This window comes from Zingiber officinale, chromosome 7A (assembly GCF_018446385.1).
Source record: "Zingiber officinale cultivar Zhangliang chromosome 7A, Zo_v1.1, whole genome shotgun sequence".
Classification (NCBI taxonomy): Eukaryota; Viridiplantae; Streptophyta; class Magnoliopsida; order Zingiberales; family Zingiberaceae; genus Zingiber; species Zingiber officinale.
The window spans coordinates 83029931-83053365 of NC_055998.1; the positions used below are offsets into that span (position 1 = coordinate 83029931).

Genomic DNA, 23435 nt, shown 5'->3' on the forward strand with positions numbered 1-23435 from the left:
TGTCATCCTTATGATTCACCTGCATGGAAACATCTAGATGCTGTATTTCCTTCTTTTGCAATGGAACCACGTAATGTGAGATTGGGACTTTCTGCAGATGGATTTCAACCATTTGGACAGTCAGGGCAACAATATTCATCTTGGCCAGTTATATTAACACCGTACAATTTACCGCCATGGATGTGTATAAAAGATGAATTTATGTTCCTTACAGTACTTATTCCTGGGTCTACCAATCCTAAAGATAAGATAGATATTTTCTTACAACCCCTTATTGCCGAGTTGAATGAATTATGGAATGTTGGGTCGGTGACTTATGATGTTGCGAGTAAAATAAATTTTAGATTGCATGCTGCATTATTATGGGCGATCAGTGATTTTCCAGCATACTCAATGTTGTCGGGATGGAGCATGGCTGGTAAATTAGCATGTCCACACTGTATGACAGATTCTGATGCATTTTCATTACCTTACAGTGGGAAGGTATCTTGGTTTGATAATCATCGTAAATTTTTACCACTTGATCACTCTCTTAGGCGAAATAAGAAAAATTTTCTTAAAAATGTTGTAGTAAGAAAACCCCCTCCACTCCATGCTTCAGGTGAACAAATCATTGAGCAAATTGACAGTTATGGATTTCTACCAGTATCTCAATCTGGTTCTGATGAGATAAATAAATATATTGTTAGGACATGCAAGTGTGGTTGGAAGAAAATGAGTATTTTTTGGGAGTTACCGTATTGGAAGTATCTGCTTATTCGTCATAATTTAGATGTTATGCATATTGAGAAAAATTTCTTCGATAATATATTTAACACTGTGATGAACGTGCCTGGAAGAACTAAAGACACTGCAAAATCACGCGAGGAATTAAAAGAACTAGTCAATAGACCAGAGTTGCATCAAGATGAAACAACTAATAGATTTCCAAAGGCTTGTTATACATTGGACAAAGATGACAAACAAGCTTTATGTAATTGGTTGAAAGAAATCAAATTTCCAGATGGGTATGCCTCAAATATGGCTCGATGCGTGGATATGAATAGATTAAAGATGTTTGGAATGAAAAGTCATGACTGTCATGTTTTTATGCAAAGACTTATTCCAGTAGCTTTTCATGACTTACTTCCTCAAAATGTTTGGCAAGCACTCACTGAATTAAGTCTATTTTTTAGAGATTTGACAGCAAGGTGTATTATGATGGATGATATGGTTCGGCTAGAAACAGACATTCCTCTCATATTATATAAACTGGAGCGCATATTTCCACCAAGTTTTTTTGATTCAATGGAACATCTCCCAGTACATTTACCATACGCTGCACAAATAGCAGGTCCTGTACAGTACAGATGGATGTATCCATTCGAACGATTTTTGAGGAAATTAAAAAATAATGTTCGTAACAAAGAAAGAGTTGAGGGATCAATATGCAATGCTTATCTGGTTGAAGAAGCATCTTCCTTCTGCTCTTATTATTTTGTTGAAAGTGTGCAAACAAGACATCGCAAATGTCCTAGAAATTCTGATGATGCTTGTCAGCCAATAGACCCATCGTTGCTTTCTATTTTCAAGTTTCCTGGTAAATTAATGGGTGCATCGCTTTCTAGATGGTTAACCGAAGAAGAATACTATGCTGCAAGAACTTATATACTCTTAAATTGTGAAGAGGTCAAACCATACATAAAGTAAGTAAATTTCTTAAATCAAACATTTATAATTCGTTTAATTATTTGACTTGGTATCCCAATTTTAATATAATTATTTTTTTTCTCAGCTTGTACGAACAACAATTATATCTATAAAACCCATCAATTGGTCCAAGTGAGGTAGCTACAAAGTTAGAGACCGAATTTGCATTATGGTTTCAAATATATATAAGTTAGAGCATTTATGAAATTATTGAGTTCATGTATATTAAGAAGTGTCCTAATATATATGTTATCTATTTTTATAGGTGAAAGATTGTAGAATATCAAATGTGCAAGATGATAGGATAATGAATATTGCATCAGGACCTCTTCGTAAAATAAAGGTGTATTCTGGTTACTATGTTAATGGCCTTAAATTTCACGTGGCACAACGAGATTCACGGAGATTAACTTATAATTCTGGTGTTTGCGTTAAAGGATCTATGGACAACAATAACACTGAGTTTGATTATTATGGCAGACTTGACGAAATCATAGAAATTGAATATCCTGCATTACCAATAAAGAGGTGTGTGTTGTTCAAATGTTCATGGTATGATCCGACACCAAGATTAGGTACTAGAATTCATCCAAATTACAATTTAGTTGAGGTTAATGCAAATAAAAGATTCAACAAATTTGAGCCTTTTATTTTTGGGATACAAGCGGGTCAAGTTTTTTATTTTGAATATCCTACGAAGAGAAGAAGATCTAGTGAATGGTTGTCTGTTTGTCGAATCAAGCCTCGCTCGACCATAGAGATGCCGAACACAATCACTGCTCAAGACCATGATGCATTTCAAAATGATGAAGTGGAGAGACACTCAGTTGATTTACAACACCAATCAACTTCTCAATTACTTGTAGATGTTAATAACATTTACGAAGAGATAGATGATGGAGAGATGTCCAACAGTGAGGATGAAGTTGAACTAAGCTCATCTAACTCTAGCGATGAGGACATAGAAACTGTTAATGTTGATTAGTCAGTAAGTTATGTTCCCATATTGTTTTGTATTTATATTATCATGTTTTTAAACCTTATTATGATGTGTTCAATGTTATTTTATAGATATCATTATGGCAGAGTAGCAGCCTGTGGCACCCTGTGGCTACAAGGTCCTTACTGTTGTCGGGGACTCGTAAGTATTTTTTTTATTAATAATTCAATTTCATATATAAATTTATTTATAATATATTTCTCATAACTTAATTTTATTTCGTGCAGATTCACTCCAGATGGCCACCGTGTTGCCACATATATCACAGGCAAATTCAAGGAACAAGTTTGCGCATCTGGTACTACATGGAGGCATGTAGACCAGGAGATGAAGCTATTTTATTATAATGAATTTGTGGTAAGTAAATTGAATATATTTGGTAACTTATAATATAGAATCATTTAAACTAAATGTTTAACTTATAATTACAGAAAAGATACACATGGGTGGACGGGCAAGAAGAACAATTTAAAGCTACATGGAATACCTACTGTGCTAAACTGTACAGAGATCATATGTATTATATGAGAAAGAAGGGCAGTCGACCTCCGTATGTTTCAGAGACGATTTGGAGTGCATGGACGACCACCTGGGCTGCAGAAAGGTGGCAAGCAAATGCTGAAAAGGCAAAAGCAAATAGAAATACAGAGCCAAGTGGCCCGAGCACCGGTACCGCTCGACATACGTCAGGATCTAGATCTATTGTTGAGCTTACTATGGATTTGGTGAGTATAATTTAAAGTTATACTTTCTAACAAAATTTGTATTTATTACCAACCTTGTATAATTTTTTTCCCTTAAATTTTTGGAATGTAGGAACGTGAGCTTGCCCGACAGCCCACATGTATGGAGGTCTTTCTCAAGACCCATAAGAAGAAGGATGGATCATTTGTTGATTCTCGATCTCAGACTCTACACGTAAGATTATTAACTTTATTACATTTTTTCATTTCTATCTATATTAGTATTTAGCAATACTGATCAAATTGGATATTATAATTTGTTTATGTAGCAACAAATGACAGAAAGGGTGGTTCAAGCATCTCAGCCATTAGCAGAGGGGGGGGGGGGGGAGTCACAGTCTTTATCCACCGACGATCTAAATCAGATTTATTATGATGTTGTCGGTGGAAGGACAAAAAACTGCACCCTCTACGGCCTTGGCTCTCAAGCCAAAGTTGCATTTGATTGTTTGAAGAATCCAGTAGGTCGTGCTAGTTCCTCTTCTTCCAGTGAGATGCAGTCTTTAAGACGTAAAAATCAAGAACTGCGTACTCAACTGAAATCAATGGATCAGAGGATGACTGAGATGGATCAGTGGAGAGCTGATGAGGAGAAGAAGAGAGCCGAACGTGACAAGAGCAATGATGATCTCATGGCCCAGATGCTCCAGTTCGTGGCTAATTTCAATCAGGGATCACATGGTTTTCAGTCACAGGAGACTCAAGATCCATCAGGCAGTGATGATTAATTTTTGTGAGGTTTGTTCATCTACACTTTAATTTTTATTTATCATATATTGATCATGATAAAATATTTATTCTGTTTTAATATTATAATATATTTATTTCTAAATATTGTATTACTATATATTTCAGGAGTCACGTTCGATCGGATTTATATATTGGCTCTTCATTAGATGATATGTTCATTTTTTTCAGGTATCATTTGATATCAAATCTGTTATATATATATATATGCAAACGGTTTATTTAAACATCAACATGATCATTTTGTATTTGACTTTTACAGGTTTTTCTTTATCATTTAGCGTTCTTGTATTATTTGGATTACTTTCTAGTGTGGTATGTATTATGTAAACTTAAATTTTGATATGGATATTTGCATCTATATATTCTCTAGATTGAGTTAGATATGGATTGTGTTTGTTTTATTTTGTGTGATGGTTATAATATATATTGATATGTGGATTGTATTTGATGTTTTGATTGTATTTGATGTGTGCATTGTGTAATACCATCGTTTGTGATGGTAGTTTATATATTTGAAAATGTATATGGAGATGATAACCAAAACAAACAGAAGCTGTCTGTCTTTTTTTTGTTTTCCGTCGGAATACCGACAGAAATAAATTCCGTCGGAAATGTATCGCATCAGAACGATACAGTCCCGACGGAAATAGGTATTCCGTCGGGAATTCCCGACGGAAGTAGCTACTTCCATCGGGAATTCCCGACGGAATACCTATTTTTGTCGGGAAAATATATGCCATTTCCAGCAATTTCCGGTTTCTCAGAACAGTGTTTCCGGTAGCATTACCGACGGAACTAAATTTCTGTCGGTAAAATTTTACCGACAGAAGCTTTATTTCCGTCGGTAATCTCATCCCGTCAAATATATTTCTGACGAAAATATTTCTGTCGGAGGTCCGTCGTTATCAGCCATTAGCGACGGAATACCGACGGAAAATTTCGTAGGCAATGCTGGTTTTTTTTGTAGTGATTAAATGGGCTCAGATGAACTTTTATCGAATCGAGCTTCGAATAGCTCATAAGCTGCTTGGTTCATTTACACTACTAATTATAAGTTGAACTGAACAAAATCAGAATCAAATTAAATCAAACTGAAAATTTTAATTATTTTGATCGAAAATTAAATTAATCGATATTTAATCAATTCGATCTATTCGATTTTTTTTTTCTTTAAGTTTGATTGGTTTAAAAGAAATTCAATCCATTCAATTTTCATTTAATCAATTCGGTGTTCATCCATATCACCTTTTATTCCAATTATAATGAAAATTGTGCGACATAATTATAACGAAAGTTAAATCCGTTATATTGTGATGACTCTGACAGCGTGAACACGATTGATCCAATTAAACTGAAGTTACCTAAATTAAAACAAAAGTTATCTAAACTAAATTATGATGAAGCTCTAAAAGTATGACAAACTATTTTAATTCATTTTTTGCATGAATTATCTTACAACTTAATAATGAATATGATTACTGCATTATATATAATTTAAGTGTGTGTCTCTTCTCCGTGTTGATCCTAGAATGAATTGACATAAATACTAATGATGAACTTATTCATCTTTTTTCACCACGAATATTTGTCTTAATTAATTAAGAGGGCAAGAGCAATCTCCTTCTCCTGTCTATTATGCTTCTAGATTAATAACTATGAATAATGTATCAGTGAACAGACGATAGGAATATATATATAAAATAAGGAAGAATAGAATAATAAAGAATATATTTTAGACATCTAAAAATTACGACATTAAGTTTAAACTCAAAAACATCGAAATCTAAATTTTAAAATTATAAATTTTGAAAATATCACAAAATGAAAATAAAATTAAAATAAAATAAAAATAAAAGGGACCTTTGGAGAACAAGGTGATTGAGACCTTTTGGCTTCTCTAAAAAAAAATGCTTCCAACAGAAAATACGTTCAATATCATGATAACATTTGACAACTTTAACGTAAAGCTCTACAATTTTGTCGATCTAAACCTGTACAAAAGATACATATTACAGAATCAAGTTATCATGTACACAATACACATAAAAGGGTACGTAACTCTTGCCCTTCTTTGCAAGACTTTTCCGAGAAAAATATATACATCAAAGAAATAAATCATTTATAATCTTATGAAATAGTTGTCAGATCCTGGGGGTCGTCGTTGCTCTATTTACACACAACGACTTTGAAGTAAATCTTTCCTACAACAGCACGGCAGCAGCGATAAATTGTCTGTGAACTTTGAATGGCGTGGTGGTTCTTAGGCAGTTTCTGCTGATGCTTCATTGTTAGCATCAAGCAGTGGTCTTTGGGCTGTTTGAGCACCTTGATCGCTATCTTCATTAAAGCGATCTACACTTGGGATGAAGATGCCTGACCACAATGTGATAGGGGGGGAAACAGGAGTGAAATGAAATTAGATTGCATATACGGGTAAAGAGAACTGGAAAGTTGAGGGAAACCAAGTATCAGTATAATAAAAATTTTCACTTGTACAATCTATATATATATATATATATATATATATATATATATATATGTCACAAAAGTAAAATCACCATATGATTCCCAAGAGACACATTATTTATTAATGTAATGCCCTAAGTACAATAGAAAGGTAGCATATAACTATGATAAACTATGGATGTTACACAAAGGATAACTAATTTTTATATAACCTTAGTTTTTGTCCTCCCACTTCTTTCCCAGGTAAACATATTTAAGATCTATCCCTAAATGACCGGCACAACTACGATTACTGCAAGAAAGTGACTGGGAGATACCTGAAAACCATATTGCAGAGGCAATGAACAGAATTGAAGTTAGTATCAGCGCACTTTCCCTCCAGTTGTTAACATAGTCCTGCAACAAAAGCCAAATGAGAAGTTAATTTTACCATAAATGCAGAAGGATAAGCAATTAGCTTGAGTTGATCAAGAAATAATAATTGAAAAACTGGGTATAAGTCTATTTTTTTTGTATAATTTCCCTCCATCAAGAGGTCAACTGCTAACAAGTAGCAATGGAATTGACTTCAAGAAAACAAGAGAATTTGCCTTGCCATCGTCCTCGTGTAGGGTTGTACCTTCTAAAGGATACAAAAATGCTGCTAGTTACCATAAGGTGTAAACACTGCATTAATTATGCTTTCAATGTTCGAAAATGAACATCTGTGTTATTTCTCCAAGTAAATTCTTGATTATTCTCATCTGTGTTATTTCTCCTAGTAAATTCTTGATTATTCTCTTACTTTTGGGATTCATCCGGTTGATCTTAACAATGAGTGAAGGGTATGGTTGTCCAATCTTAAGAAAAATTATCACTTTTCTAATTAATAACCATGTATTTTTCCAGTTCATGGCATAGCAATAAGCTTCAGTCTAAAGCACTGATTTGTTTTATAAAACTTATATGAAGATGAAAGATACTCGATTTCTTCATAGTTTAAGACATTATGAACATTAAAACATCCAACCATACAAAAGCATCATGGCTATATTGGTAGAAACAGCAGAATGAAAACTTCTCTTTACAAAAAAGAAAAAAGAAAGAAACTCTGAACATACCTGCAAAACACCAACCAAAGGAGAGGATGGAACATCGCCAAATATGTGAATAGAGACAGTTGACATAGCCATTGAGAGTGGCCTTAAACTAGGATTGACACAGTGAAGACAGATATAATTTACTGGAGCCTGCAGGAACATGTGATTACATTTTGCTACATGAATAAGATTTTTTGGTCATTTTTGTTAACATATAAGTGAACTAGCAACTCTGGAATTTTTGGATCCTTCAACACCCAGTTCCAGTTGACACTAACAGCATTAGGAGGATGTATGTTAGCAGGAATATGTGCATGATCAAAAGAGATATAAGCTGAATATTTATCAATTGTGCCAATCTTCTAATCTAGTAAATCAAACGATCAGGATCAACCAGAACCAACCTAAATTCCAATTAGAAATTCAAGGTGCTATTAGTTTATGGGTTTCTCAATAAACATATTGCTCAATGATCAATCAGACTAAAACTAAAACAAGTGGGAAAACATTTTTTAATGGCCTAATGAATCTACCATTTACTGTTGATCCATTAGAGCAACTGAACAAGCAACAGCTAGAAAAGTAAATGTTTCCCAATGATCTAGAAACCATCTGATAATACATGATGCTTGGATGAGACATTACAATAACTCAGTCGCCGAACAGAAATGATAAAAATGATATTGTTGTTAACAATGGTGAAATTTTTTTGGCTTTGTAAAGTTGTTGAAGGAGAGTCTTGGCGCAATGGTAAAGTTGTTACTTTGTGACCAAAAGGTCACGGGTTCAAATTCTAGAAACAACCTCTTGTAAAAAGTAGGGTAAGGGTAAGACTGTGTATAATGAATCATTCCCCGGGACCCCGCATGGCGGAAACTTCGTGCACTGGGCTACCCTTTTTTTTTGTAATAAACAATAATGTACACTTGTATGTGCATAAAAAATAAAAGAACAATACAAGAGAGAATTTTATACCTGTGTGGCAAAGACAAGTATCTCTCCAATAGAAAAGAATGCTATAAAGCCATAGAGGCTCTTGAAGCAAAAAGCACTGAAACAAAAAATAGCCCCCAGAAAGGTTGCTCCAGAAAGAAGCTGCAAGACAGGTCATTTCCAGTTTTTCAATAAAATTTAAAAGCATCTCAGATAGTTCAAAACAGCACGAATGAAAGAATACATGCTGCACACATGTATTCAACAATTAGGGAAGTTTGAATTTGCCTCCAAAGTTTATCCATTTTATGAACTACTCCAAAATTGTCAAATGTGTCTCCAGCACTTTGCAAACCTTACTTCACCCTAACAGGTTAGTGAAGTCTCAAGAATTTTAACAATGGAAAAAACTTTCCAATAGCATATGGCGAACTTATTTGAAATAGTAATATATTGGGGACGTTGAATCAGAATACTAGAAAGTTATTACACCAGTGATAAGGCCTATAACACAAAAAGAGGGAACTCGTCATGGCCACTCATAACTAATCATCTATGGTATTCAATTGTATCCTAGATACTACTACAATTTTGAGATCCACATAGCCATTGTGTGCATTAAGATACCTATCCATTAACTTGGACAAATTACAAAATTATTGAAGGAACCAAAGAGGAAATAGCATAACAATGTCTATCAGCAAGAAGCTGCTAGATAGTAGCATTTTGAAATAAACAATATATTAGTAGTCATTCAGTGAACCAAGGCTTTGCAAGTAAACATAGAGGTTAAGGAACTCTTAAGGACTCAATGAAATTGTTATACCTTAAAAGCATTGGAAATTGTAGAATCCACAAAATCAAGAATGAACCCACCAGCTAGAGTTCCAAAGATTCCACAGACTATAGTTATACCTCCAAACAACAGATCAGCATTGCTCTGAAAATCAATAAACAATATATAAAAGGACAACAAAGGATAACACCTATTCACAGGTAAAATAAGAATTTATCACCAAAAAATTCCAACACAAGTCATCGTGCATGAAAAGGAACGAACTTATGAGAGGGAATGATTGAATGCTGACTCCATTGTATTAACTATTAAGGTATTCATATTCAATCTTGCATATTGGCCTGTTTACCATAATAGTGAAAAGCAACCTAGAAAACCATGCACAGGATATACAACTGCAGAACAAAGAGCTTAAAAGTACAAAGAACCAAAGTTGCTCAGTTGCAGAACATTGATAAGTATCAATCTAATGGAGTAGTGAAAAGCAACCTAGAGAGCTATGTGCAAGATATTATATCCAACTGCAGAACAAAGAGCTTAAAAGTACAAAAAACGAGGTTGCTCAGCTGCAGTATATAGATATGTACCAATCAAATGGTGTTTTGTAGTATGAGTATCCTTTTTTCCATGAAAGGGAACGTGCAAAATATTTTCCTTTTTCAAGATATTGTTGAAGCTAAGAAGCTCCACATCCATTGCAACTGAAATGTTTGCATGAGCATACCAACGTGGCATTACGAAAAGAAATTCTTGTCATGGTGCAATAGTTTGATCATATTGATACCCATACTCATTAGATAGAGCACTCATTGTTCACTAGTCGCCAAGCACCAGTACCGGATTAAGTGTCTTGGTTTTGTTGTTCACTCTTAAATGAATTGGTTTCCCTTTGCATTAGGAACTCTTAATGTTATATAAAAGATCTGACAGTAAAATCTTATTATCAGATACTCAATGCAATTTGGACTTAGGCAGAACACAAAGTTACAACCTCTGATATTTGGACTCTTCATTTACCAACTTGAATAAATTGGACTCTGGCAGAACAGATACCCATGTTGAATCCTCATACCCGAAGCCGCATAGCATAGCATACTACCATAGTATGAAACATATTCACCACTACATCCAAACAACTGCCAACAGCGGCTAAATTGTCATGATGTGCAGAGGTCTTTAACAAGATGTCAAACAAATGTTTAGGACATTAATCTAGCCACAACACATTTTAAACTTTATGTTAGACATGCATGTGAGGAATCAAAATGCCAACCATTTTTTTCTGTGAACTATGAGACTTTAACCTAGGTGGGTAAGATTACCATTTCATGGTCCATCTGTAAACACTAATTTTTGCATAAATAATATCAGAAATTGCTTTAAACAAAATAAGTCAGTAATCTCTTCCAAGCGAAATGTAAGAATGTAACATTGATGATCAGTTCTGCAGAACAGAACATGAACAAGGTAGCAAAACATAACATGGGATAGTGCTATGGGCATAGGAAATAAATCAATGACTTAGTAGGAAAAAAGTGATAAGCCAAAGTGAATATTCAGTTTGTGTTTCAAATTATATAAGATATGATGATCCATGTGAGTTACTAAAGTTTTGTATTTCAAATTACCATATGGTAGATGTCATAACCAGCCTTAGGACCCCAATATGAATAGGCTCCAATAACAAAATTGTACGCAATATAACCTGCAGAAGCATGACATGTGATGATGAATACAAGAAATAAATCCTAGAATAGTTTAAACTTCTAGATAGCACCTTTCATTTGTTGATTTAAAATCAATCAACATGTAGTGTTGTCTTGTGTCTCTTATTTACAATAAAAATAAGTCATTTGTATGCTAACTCTTCTCTTTTGCCATCTAAATGTATTAAATCAAGGATATGGTAGCCACCAAACAAACTGATTTCATTCAGCCTTGCTCTCAAATATGACCATTCACCCTTAATCATATGATTTGGATAAACAAACTCGTATCAGGCTTAAAATATTTTATCAGGTTCAACTTTTTCTCCATTCTAAGTGTGCAATATTTTTTAAGTGACAGGGAGTGGGTGCCTAAGAAGAGGTATAACAGAGATAACACGAACCAAATATACTTGAAACGTCAGTTCCAAAGGTAAAACCCAAAAGTGAAATACCATGATATGAATATAAAAAGCTCTATGACTTGATCAATTTATCAAATAATTTTTTTGAACTTTAGCACTTATGCCATGCAAATGAACTATAAAAATTCAATTAATTTTCCTTCTTATAAATTTCTTTTCCAAAAAAAGTAACTAGTTTATATCACTTTTACATGCCTTTTATATTAACACTATCTCATTATGAATTTAAAAAGATCAATATTTTACCAAGAAGCACGACCTAACACTCATTTAAGTTGAAATCTAAACATTACCTAGAACATTTACCACATAAACCCTCTCAGCCAGAAGCAGTTGCATATCTTTCCAAACCCTGGATAGTTGACTTGCAATCCTACCCACACCAGCAGGTCTACAATAGAAAGAAAGCACACAACAATTACAAGACAAGGTTGAGAAAAGGTGCACATATTCAAAAGCATTTAGATTTTTGATAAGCAAACAATTTCATTGATGCCTATAGGAAATTAAAACAAAGTAAAAAATGTAGCCAGAAAATTATGAAACCAAGTCATTAAGTGTCAACTTTTGTGTTAATAAGGTCATGATATTTAGAGAAACTGATAAGCTACAATTGCTATGGGTTTAAGAATTCTTTCTTGAGGTAAATTAGGCCTCTAAAACACTAGGAGTGAAACGTGGTGATTGAAAAACATATGATAAAACACTATTCTCAATGTAGTGCACTCCAAACACTTGTTTCAATGTAAGTGGAACTGCATTCATCAAAACCAGCGAGAAAATGCATTCACCTCTCAGCTTGGTGGATTGTGACAATAATAATTTCATTTGTTATAGCATGTGTTTTTGTAATACACATTAACCAAACACCACAACCAAATTATTTCCAAAGATCTGAAAAACAATTTATCAACACTAAGTTGCTTTTCTATAATACACTTTAGCTTAATTTTTTTTTAATAGACTAATGAAAAGTCAAAGCAATGTAAAATCCACTCTAGGCAATACCTTTTTCTATACTGTTTGGTACATATGCCATACCACTACAATAATTTGTCAAAATCAAATAGCAACTCAATTCAAATCATATCATATAAAGTACATACACATTTACCAAACACCACAACCAAATTATTTCCAAAGCAGATCTGAAAAACAATTTATCAACACTATGTTGCTTTTCTAATACACTTTACCTTAATTTTTTTTTTTAAAAAATGGACTAATGAAAAGTCAAAGCAATGCAAAATACACTCTAGGCAATACCTTTTTCTATACTGTTTGGTACATATACCATACCACTACAATAATTTGTCAAAATCAAATAGCGACCCAATTAAAAACATATCATATAAAGTATTCAACATAGCATTTTATGAATGAAAATTCAAATATCTGGGACTTTATTTTTGAAAAATCCAACTATCCCACTACTGAAGTCAAGCCTTGATGCAATGGTATGGTTGCTCCATTGCAACCTGGTAAGCCAGATTTCAATCACAAAACAGCCTTTTCGGTGTGATAGGCACATGTTAATTGACTTTTCCCAAGCCCATTTGGAGGGAGCCTGACAGCAACTGTTTGAATAGCAAATGAAACAACTAAGAAAATATACTTGCAAAATCCAAGGTGTGGTAACTCCCTTCACCTTTGTGTTTCTTTTATATTCTTCTTTTTCTTCTTTCAAAAATAGTTTGCAAATTTTGCATTGCATAAATTGATTTTGGTTGGATTCTACAGACAATCAATCTTCACAGCTGAGTTTCAAAACTGTTGAGAGAAAATTTGTAAAGGCAAGGAGGATGGATACAAAGAACATACAAGGAGAAATTTTGTGGTTCTTTTACAGATAAGTTCCCATGTGTAGCATGTGTCTCGCTTTGGGCATCCTGTTCATCTGTAACATAATGTTATAAATAGCCAAGAATAAGAAGATAAAATGAAAGTCAAAGCTAGTTCCATTACCAAAGCCCTGGATAAACAAAAAAACCTTTTCTTTGTCTTAATCAGTATGTAAAATGTTTTCCCAATGTATGGGTATATAGGGTTGTCAAGTGTAAATACAAAGCAGCTCACTAATGACTAAAACAATAATTTAGCTATTTTGACATTGAGAAAGCATTAGTAGTTGGACAATGGTATCTCACATTTAATTACCTTTCATGTTGTTTCTGCTTTGTTCAAGAACATTCTTGATATCTATGATTAACTTTCATTAAATCTAAATTGTATACTCCATTAAACTATTTACTGATAGATTGTTTTAAAAGTCCTGCATATATGTATACCATCTCCTCTTTATATAGAGAGAGGTTTTTAAGCTAAGGAGCAAAAGGTATTATTCCATCTTCCAATTATCATTTTATATCAAATAAACTAAAATTGAAAGTTTGATTTCAAAATTCATAAAACTAGCATACAAAAATATTTTTTGAATTTGATTGTATAATACATAATAACACAAACTAATTCGGTCGATGGTTTTACTCATTCCAATTTTGATTCCATTATATTTCCAATAAAAATGCTGATGTCATATCTTCAAGAAGCTTTAGACTGGGATTAAAGTTTGAGACGCCCTCAACCTAAAAATAAATAAACATAATGGTGCATTCAACAGTCTCTTGAAATTGGTACCAAAAAAATTTAAAAAAATGGTTCGTTCAACAATACTAGAAATTGGTATGACAATCACGAAGTTGATTTAAAACACAAGTAGGATTGCACTTCCAATCATGGGCTATAGGAAACATATGCATTCTTAGACATTCAAAGTAAACATAAACAAGAGTCCTGAAGAACAAAAGAATGATAACCATTATAGTTGACGAAAATTATCATGTGAATCTGAAACCTATATTGGTAAAAGATACTAATCAACTATAAGGTGGAAAAACATGCTATCACCTTGAATCATTACTCCAGCACCCTCTAATTTTTTCAGTATAGATGGTGTAAAACCTGCAATTGGAAGAAACAAAGTTCTAAACATTTAACTGTTGTCTTTGAAATCCTATGCTTCGGAGCTAACTATCATAGTTTTTTATGCTCAGCCAGGGGCACACAGACATCACTTTGGCTAGTTTCTAGAAGTTATGGTTAAAAATATAATTAAAATCAAATTTGGGAAAGATAAAATTGGTTCACTATAGTCAAGTTTATAGTCTCCACAAAAGAAGAGCAAAACAATAGAGGAACATGAGAAACAGGTTACTTTATATGATACAGTTAGTTGTTGAAAAATCACCAGGAAACAAAGAACACTACACTAATGCAATAGCATTTCCTGTTAACTTGTCGCCAGTATTATGTCCATCTTACCTCACTATAATGTCATGGATCATCTGGAAAACTAGTCCATTTTGTTGTATACACTATCCGACAGCATGAAAGACAAATCAAAAAGTATACAAGGAGAAAGAACCAGTAGCTCTTAGTTGCTTAAAAAGAAAGGGCAGGGACATTGTCATGGAAAAGGAAGATGATATGATATTAGTTTCAGATGTAGAAAGTGTTCTGTTAAAGAATATTGTTTTCTCATCATTTCTTACTATTATCCTACATTTCATAAACATAATAACCAGAGACCCACTGAAGTTAGAGTGATTGTTTCATGTCACAGCCAGTTGTTGTTCAATGGAGGGGTATAGCCTTGCATAGACTTATAAATATTAACACAAGTGAAAATAGTGTCGCATAAAGCATTGCAAGTAAAACTGATTCAAGGAATTTGAATATTATTAGTGGCATGCTTAAATAGAGTTCATAGCATTTTAACAGAGTAATAAGATCCATATACCAACACCTAACAAGTGAGACTATCACAACTAGATGATGATAATCAATCATTCTTCACAACAGTATGATAGGATGATATGTTTATTATTTATCAAAATGGTACGTTTACTATTTTAGCAATGATAAATTTTGTAGAATGTTACCTTTGATATAGATTTTAAATTTTATATTCTACAAAGCTTTTTATTTATCAACAGTAAGATAGGATGGTATGTTTATTTTCTTTAATTATCTCAGTTGCATTGATCATTTTAATTATAGCTAATGGCAAACCAAAGAGTTGCAAACTATGATGATTGCAAAAAACAGATAGAATACAGGTTATTACTTACTGGGATAAGCACATTTTGTAAATTGTGTTTGTTGCGATGAAAGGTTACTTAAAAATGTACCTTTCAGCTGTAAAGGTTTAATGGTGAAGCCTAAAATAGCAAATGGAAGCATCAAAACTGACTCTCCCCAGAATGCAACGCGCCAATGAAGATAGCTGCCGACCTGATAAAATTAGAGAAAGTTTATATATATGGAGACACAATTCCTGTCATCCTCCAGTATCCAGGAGTGAAGCAACTCATTTTGTCAAATTCAAATAGAACTTCAAGGCTCAAGCAGACATGGGGATTAAATTATTGAACTTCTACTGAAAATAATGGTGAAATAAGTTAACCATAAAGCATGCATGGAGATGACTTGACATGCATTGGTTTGTATACAAGCTTTGGCAAAGGTTGAATTTCCAATGAATGTCAATTTTTCATTGCTAGAGTAAATTGTTTAGATGTGTCAATCTAGTTAGTTATTATACAGTGTTCATCATTAGCCAAGATATATAGACTCTTGTGAATAAACAAACTATTCCACAGAGCAGGTGTAGACTTCTCCAGAACACTACCAAAGTGCTGTAACATCTCACACCCGTAAGTACTTTACCCCGCATGGCTAGTATCCTACAGCACTGTTTTCTTGTATGCAGAAAGCTCTTAATTCTTCTTTTACCATGTAAACATTAGAAAGTAACTTTTACATATCTAAAAACTAATAGTCACGAAGCATCATAGTTCTAAAAGGTACCCTCTTAGGTACCCGCCTAAGCAATTTCGCAAGGGACCACTTCACATAGTGGTTTGGAGAAGTTAGTGCTTAAGTCCCCTCTGAGCGGTGCGGTGATTGAGACATGGGGTATTGCCACATGAGGTGGTCGAAACTCAGCGCGTCCGAGCATACCTTCCCCGTGCCTTGGCCACCTACACCAATGACTAGTAGCCACCCGTGATTTACCTCATCCATGTTGGCCTAGGACGGGTTGGCGAGGGCACTGGGAGCGCGCGAATCATCTTTTGCCACTTGGAGAAGTTAGTACTTGTCACCCATGATTTACCTCTTCCATGTTAGCCTAGGGACGGGTTGGCGGGGGACGCTAGGAGTGAGTGAATCACCTTTTGCCACTTGAAGAAGTTAATATATTTTCAAAGATCGCAAGTGTTCCACAGATTTTCAAAATATATTTTGATTGAAAGATAATATAATTGTATGATCCAAGTCTACGGATAAGGGGAGCCTTAGAGCAACGGTAAAGTTGTTGTCATGTGACCAAAAGGTCACGGGTTCGAATCCTGGAAACAGCCTCTTGCAAAAAGCAGGGTAAGACTGAGTAAATGGATCATTCCTCGGGACCCCACATGGTGGGAGTTTCGTGCACTGGGCTGCCCTTTATCCAAGTCTACGGATCAGATCAGAAAGCAATTCTGTTAATGGCTAGGATAGCGATCTTTTTAACCTTATTTATTCATTCATGCAAAAAATTGAATGCACATGTTCTTGGAAGTGCATGATAGCATGTAAGCCATTAGAAAACTTGATTGTAAGAATCAGTAAAAGTTCATTTGTGCATTATGTTATCTATTTCTGCAATTTTTATGTTGGTTTTTGATTGGCACTCATGCTTAATTCATTTAGTTAATCTATTTTTATGACAAATAACAATGCATATAAGATGGAGATTGTAATCACACACACAAAAAAAAATAGAGTTCTAAAGAAAGAGCCATTAGAGTTTATTAACAAATGCACAACAAAGTGAAAAAGTTTCACAATTGACATTAGTTTTGATTTGCAAACATTAGAAACCTTCATTAAAAACCTAAAGAATAAACACCTAAGATGAATTTACATCTAAAAATATTATGTCACTTCAACATCACTGACCAAGCAAAATTTCAAAATAAGCATCACAAGAGACTCACCAGTCCACCATATACATAGCCAATTGCGATGCCTGAAGGTATGCACATGTAGAAGAGCGCAAGCCAGGCCGTTTTCTGAATGAGGTAAGAATAACATGACCAATTTGTATACTTAGTTAGAGTAGCATAGAACTTTTTAAATAGCCAGATTTCATTTCCATAGTGATCCTCATATAATTTCAATGCAAAAATATAATGTATTTACCACAAGGTTTTATACTAAACACATTAGGTTTGTAGCCAAGAATTCAATAATGATCAAGCCTTATAGTACACAATAGACATTATTGTTATTTCTTATTGGTTGTTTACGTCATTACTTCTGGTTCTCACTTTTACTCTCCACGTGTACGCAGTAATGCAAACTCATAGTGTTAGAAGTGGTGTGAGTGTGTATCTTTCTTTTAGGTTCTCAGAGATAGTTGATAACATTTTAAGAAATGATGAAAGCGAGACTTGGACTACATTCTGAGCCAACAACTGCCTGCATTATTTTTCCCACTGGTTTAATGTAAAAATGCCTGGAAGACATGAATAAAGAAATTCATAGTCGTTATTCAAAAATCGGCTGCAAAATGCTACACTCTCTTGGATTGCAACAGCAGGAGTGCATGACAACATACATAGTAGAAGTTTAGGACTAGATACCATTTACAAAGCTCTACTGGCACGTACAATCTGAGTTCAGGTGGTCTAAAATTTAGGCACAGGATTGTATTCAGTGGCTCTGTCATCAACATCATTGACCTCAAATGACAAAAGGTATCAAACTTTGCTCATATAACATCATAAAGCTCTTACGAAACTGCTTCAATACCTTTCAAACATGTTATCATCTTCGCAGTCTGTTCAGCCTAAATTCTTGGAGAGGAGTTTCCCGCTGAGGCTTTGAGTCATAATGAGCATAGACAAGTGTGTTGAAGGCAAGGTACTCCACAAGCATAATCCAACATGGACAAGTGTGGTGCGGTGATCCACATAGTGAACTTATATTGAAAGGGCATTCTCCTTCAAATTGGATAGTCATTTGGGATGGTTTGTGCTTCCCTAGATTTGCAATAGTATTTCATCAGTCATAATGAGCATAAGGAAGCATGTTGAAACAAGGTGCTCTAATCCCAACTCCCACGTGGCCAAATGTGATGGTCCGTCATTAACTTATATTGAGGAGTTGTGTAGCATGCATGATTCTCCTTGACAATCATAGTCCCACCTAGACAAGTGTGGTTGTCCATTATAACCATATAGATATACAATGGGAGGGCATTCTCCTTCCAATCGGCTACTTGTTTGTTAAGTGTTTCGGCTCCCCCCTCTCCCTTCCCTAGTTTAACAATAATATTTTGTTGGTAATGATAAACATGAGGCATGCTGAAGACTATGTAGTTTGTGTCCCTAATCCCAACATGGACAAGCATGATGGTTCATGATGTGCTTGTATAGAAGAGGCATCTCCCTCCCAAGTGGCTGATCATTTGAGGTGGACTAAGTTCTACCTTGGTTCAATAATACTATTGGCTCTTATTTAAATTTCATTGCAAATAAAAAACTGAGGTTATCTGAATTAAATTTAGAAGAATTTCCCTGCTTATTACATACATAGGTAAGGTAGTTTCAGCAAACTGCATGTTACGATTATTGTTGTAATCCAGCGTATCTAAGGTCATGCCAAATGAGTCAAATTTATAAATGATTTGTCATCTTGTTTTTCAGTTTTCAGCTAAAAAGCATGTCTGAATGATGCGAGCACAGTGAGGTATACATACAGTTTCAGACTGGATATAGCATTTACAGGCATTTATATCCTTTGAACAGTTATCCTATTACATTAGAACTGGTGTATAATATTATAACATAATAAATAGAAGATTCTAGTATGCCAATGTTCAATTTCACATGGCTGGATTGACAAAGCATTGCAAAGTTAATATCACAAAGATGGCCTTATTATTAAATGGTTCAGCACATCTGAAGAGTTAAAAGGAAGTGGAAAGTGAATAATTTCACATGTAGAAGGAATGTGAAAAGGCTTGAAAAGGTTCAATTGCAAAAATAATTGTTTTGGTGGCAACAAACCTGAGCAACAGGAGCATTATCGTCTATAAATGGAGCTGCGAGACTTATAAAGGAAGCTTCACCAACTCCAACCAACCTGGGCACAATGATAAGTTTTAATTACTGGCATAAGTAATCAAAAATTGATCCGAATTGTGAGGATCCATGCCAACCAAATTAAACACTCACATTCGGCAAATTGTAATGGACCAAAAATCAAATGCGCAACCACAACCAGCAGTAGCAATAGTCCAAACCAACAGTCCCACTCCGATTAACCTAAAAGGATTATGGCTGCAAAAACATTTAAATAAAATGAGCCTTGTAAGCTGAAACTAGACTTAATGTTTTGCTAAAACATAATGATTAAAATCATCAATGTGAATAACCCTGGAGTTGAGGAGTTAATGATTTTGAAAGTTAACAAACAAACCATAATAACTACTAAAAACACAAAACCCAATTGGAAAATGGCAATAGTATAAAGATGGATGAGTGCAATAGATTATACTTTCAGCCATTCTTACAAGAAAGGAAAGAAATATCTGAAACAAAGTAAATAGAACATAATAACAAATTTATAGAATGATTATGTTGCAAAATCACTAGAAAAGAATTGACATAAAAAAGAGCAGTGACAAAACAAGCGTTTGAGAAACAATCCGACCTCTTTGCCAGGGATGCAAATATTGGGGAAGCAATTAATAGGCCCACCATGAATGCTGAAGACAATACACCATCTTCAAAATAATTCAGGTTAAAGTCTCCTCTGCAACAAATGATTATTAATACTCATGTAATCAGAACAAAACAGCTTCATAAATGCACCTAATACATCGTGCTTTTTGTCTACTCAGTAATATAAAAAAAAAAAAAAAAAAACAGCCCCGTGCATAAAGCTTCCGTCATGCGGGGTCCCGGGAAGAATCCATTGTATGTAGCCTTACTCTACTTTTTGCAAGAGGCTATTTTCAGGATTCGAACCCATGACCTTTAAATCACAAAGCAACAACTTTACCGTTGTGCCAAGGCTCCCCTTCTGTCTACTCAGTAATATATCTACTCAAATTCATCCATTGATCTATCCTTCTCTAACGAAGCAAGAAAACATTACCATCCTGTTATTCTATGTTCAACCAGGCTAGTTACAGAATTAGTATGCTTCCAGAAAGAACATTTCTTCTGTCCAATCCATAATACCAATTAACTAGCATCCAACGTCATTCTTTTTTTTTTTTTACACCAAGCATAACAAAGAACCCAAGACAATTAACAGTTAAGCTAAATAAACAAACTGATTAACGACAAACATGTTTTACAGCTAAGAGGTAAGGAAGTGACAAGAAACAAGAATAAAAGACTAGTGTGCAAAGTTGCAACTACTTAATGGGGTACAGAATTATAGATAGGTGCAGAATTAGGCACCATATACTATGCCATGATAAGCAAAATATCATAATTAAATACAGGAGAAAGTAGCATAGTTCAAGATTTCTATATCTTTTAATATAACATGAAATTGCTTGAAATTCAATAAAAAAAAATTCATCCTTTAAATAACTAAGAGATTTCAAAAGCCAGCAAGATTAAATTGCATGACAGTCTAGAAATTATGCAAATCCTATATCCCCACAGAAGAAAGGCATGTCCACGAGCATTCGATATTCAGAAATCAAGCAAAGAGACATGGCACAACATAAATATTTAACATCGAGAAGTCATAATTCAGTAGATAGTTGAAGTAAAGCTAAAAAAAAATATTAACAGTGATGTCTTAGTATGCATCTTACTGGATTCCAGTGCCTGAAGTACAAGTGCCGCTCTCTGTGCAGGTTGTTTGGGTACCATTAACACCATTGCTTGCTATTGCACCTCGATCAACATAATTTAGCATGTTGATGACGCAAAATATCACAAGCAATCTGCACATGCAAGCAGTTCATTACATTCAAAACAATAATAGTTTAACAGCACATGTCAAGCTAAACTAACGTTGATCCAAATTGGCACGTTAGTCCATTCTGGGTTGTTTAGGCCATCTCGTGACATATTATGTCCTACTATACAAATTTCAGGAGCAAAGGAACCCTTACACAATATTTTGAGTCTCAACATGTTTACAAACTGATTTTGAAATCAATTATTTGACCCATTTTGGATTTTTTTAGGCCATTTTACAATAGATTTTCAAAAAACACACATTTAAAGTGTGTAAACTCACACATAAGGTGTCAGATTAATATAAATCAACAAAATGACTCGGAAACCATCTTGTTGAGCATTGCATTTCTGCACCCAACAAACTGATTACCAAATTATTTATTGGCCCAATTGCAGTCCAAAAAATCCCAGTTTCTTCCTTCCACAACTAATTGCCTCAGGTAAACTTAATGCAAAGAAATTCGTTGCCCAACCACTTCGATTTCGATTAAAAGATTATCTCAAACCCTAGGGGTCAGTAAAAGGAAGAAAACAATGCGGAACGATTCGCATACCTCCTGGGGGAGAACCAGGATGGGAGAGGATCGGATTGGGGAGCATGGTCGCCATCGGGATGCGGAGGCAGCGCAATAGCCATCTCCAACTTCGGACGAACAGGAAGAGGGAGACGCGCAAAGGGGAAGAACGAAGTCGTGCCGCACAGCACAGCCCAGCTTGGACCTTGACGGTTTGTTGCTGCACCACCATCGACACGAATAAGCTCGAGGCGCCCGGGCCGGCGAGTCGTGGTTTCAACTGAACTGGCCCAATAAAGACTTTTCAAATTGGCCCAACGTGCTCAACACTTTTTAACATTGGCCTTTAAAGTTTTATTAATATTTAAGTTCTTTTATTGTTACAAAAAACCCCTTATCGAAATTATATTTTCCAATTAAAATCTCATTGAATTTCAATTTATAGTTGTTTTATATAAAATAATACCATATTAAAATTATTTTATAGAAAGAAGCATCATCTTCAAGCTACTTTATACAAAAATAATACCATTGTACAGAACAAGGAGGACGAATGACTCTCCTACTTAAGATGTTAAATTATATTTCTTAATAGTAAGTATAATCATTGTAAATTTTTTATTTAGCTCATTAAAGTTCACTCATTGCACATTTAAATCCCAAGTCGAACTGTTATGTACAAAAGAAGTATACTTTGGAACTATTTTGTATAAACAATATCACCTTAGAGCTACGTACTTCGTATGAGGCAACTCAGAGATGATGCTACTTTGTATGAAACTATTTTTAAAATAGTTGTTTTTGTACGATGAAATGCTCTTTTAAAAAAAACAATTAAAAGACGAGATTAACAATATAAATTAAAAGACAAGAGAATCTTAGCGCAATCATAAAATTACTTAAGCTGTGTACACCTTCTCGTCCAATACAGATCTAAAATAGTCCGATTTTCTTTTAACAGAAGATTTGTGCATTGGATTGCACTATATTTTCGCCAACATATATCTTCTTACAAGTACCGTATCTCTACGATGCTACTGGTCAAAGAGTGGAAACAAATTTGATGCTATGTAATATGATAGAGTATGTTATAAGTGGATCTAGAAATGACGAGTTAATAAAAAAAAAATGTGGAATCGTCATATCAGCGGTCCCCGTAGAGTTGGTCCCACGGATACGGAGGGAGGTAATATAGATATACAACTGAAAACGCATAGCCGTGATATTAACCCCAGGTAATGACACCTCGAGGATCGAACCCTGGACCTCTCGGTCACGAAACCATGCACCCCCAGC

General features: G+C 34.4%; 1 protein-coding gene across 1 annotated transcript; it reads right to left on the reverse strand.

Moving 5' to 3' along the window:
- Positions 1-6106: 6106 nt before the first annotated feature.
- LOC122001645 (probable sphingolipid transporter spinster homolog 2) lies at positions 6107-22369 on the reverse strand. The gene is made up of 16 exons (XM_042556503.1): positions 22179-22369; positions 21474-21605; positions 20351-20452; positions 19873-19977; positions 19705-19780; positions 17629-17703; positions 15778-15880; positions 14495-14548; positions 13409-13484; positions 11881-11978; positions 11085-11161; positions 9487-9600; positions 8703-8822; positions 7749-7877; positions 6966-7044; positions 6107-6555 (listed from the first exon to the last, which is right to left on the reverse strand). The coding sequence occupies exons 1-16, from the start codon at positions 22259-22261 to the stop codon at positions 6443-6445; spliced, it is 1536 nt and encodes a 511-aa protein (XP_042412437.1). The 5' UTR covers positions 22262-22369; the 3' UTR covers positions 6107-6442.
- Positions 22370-23435: the final 1066 nt, after the last annotated feature.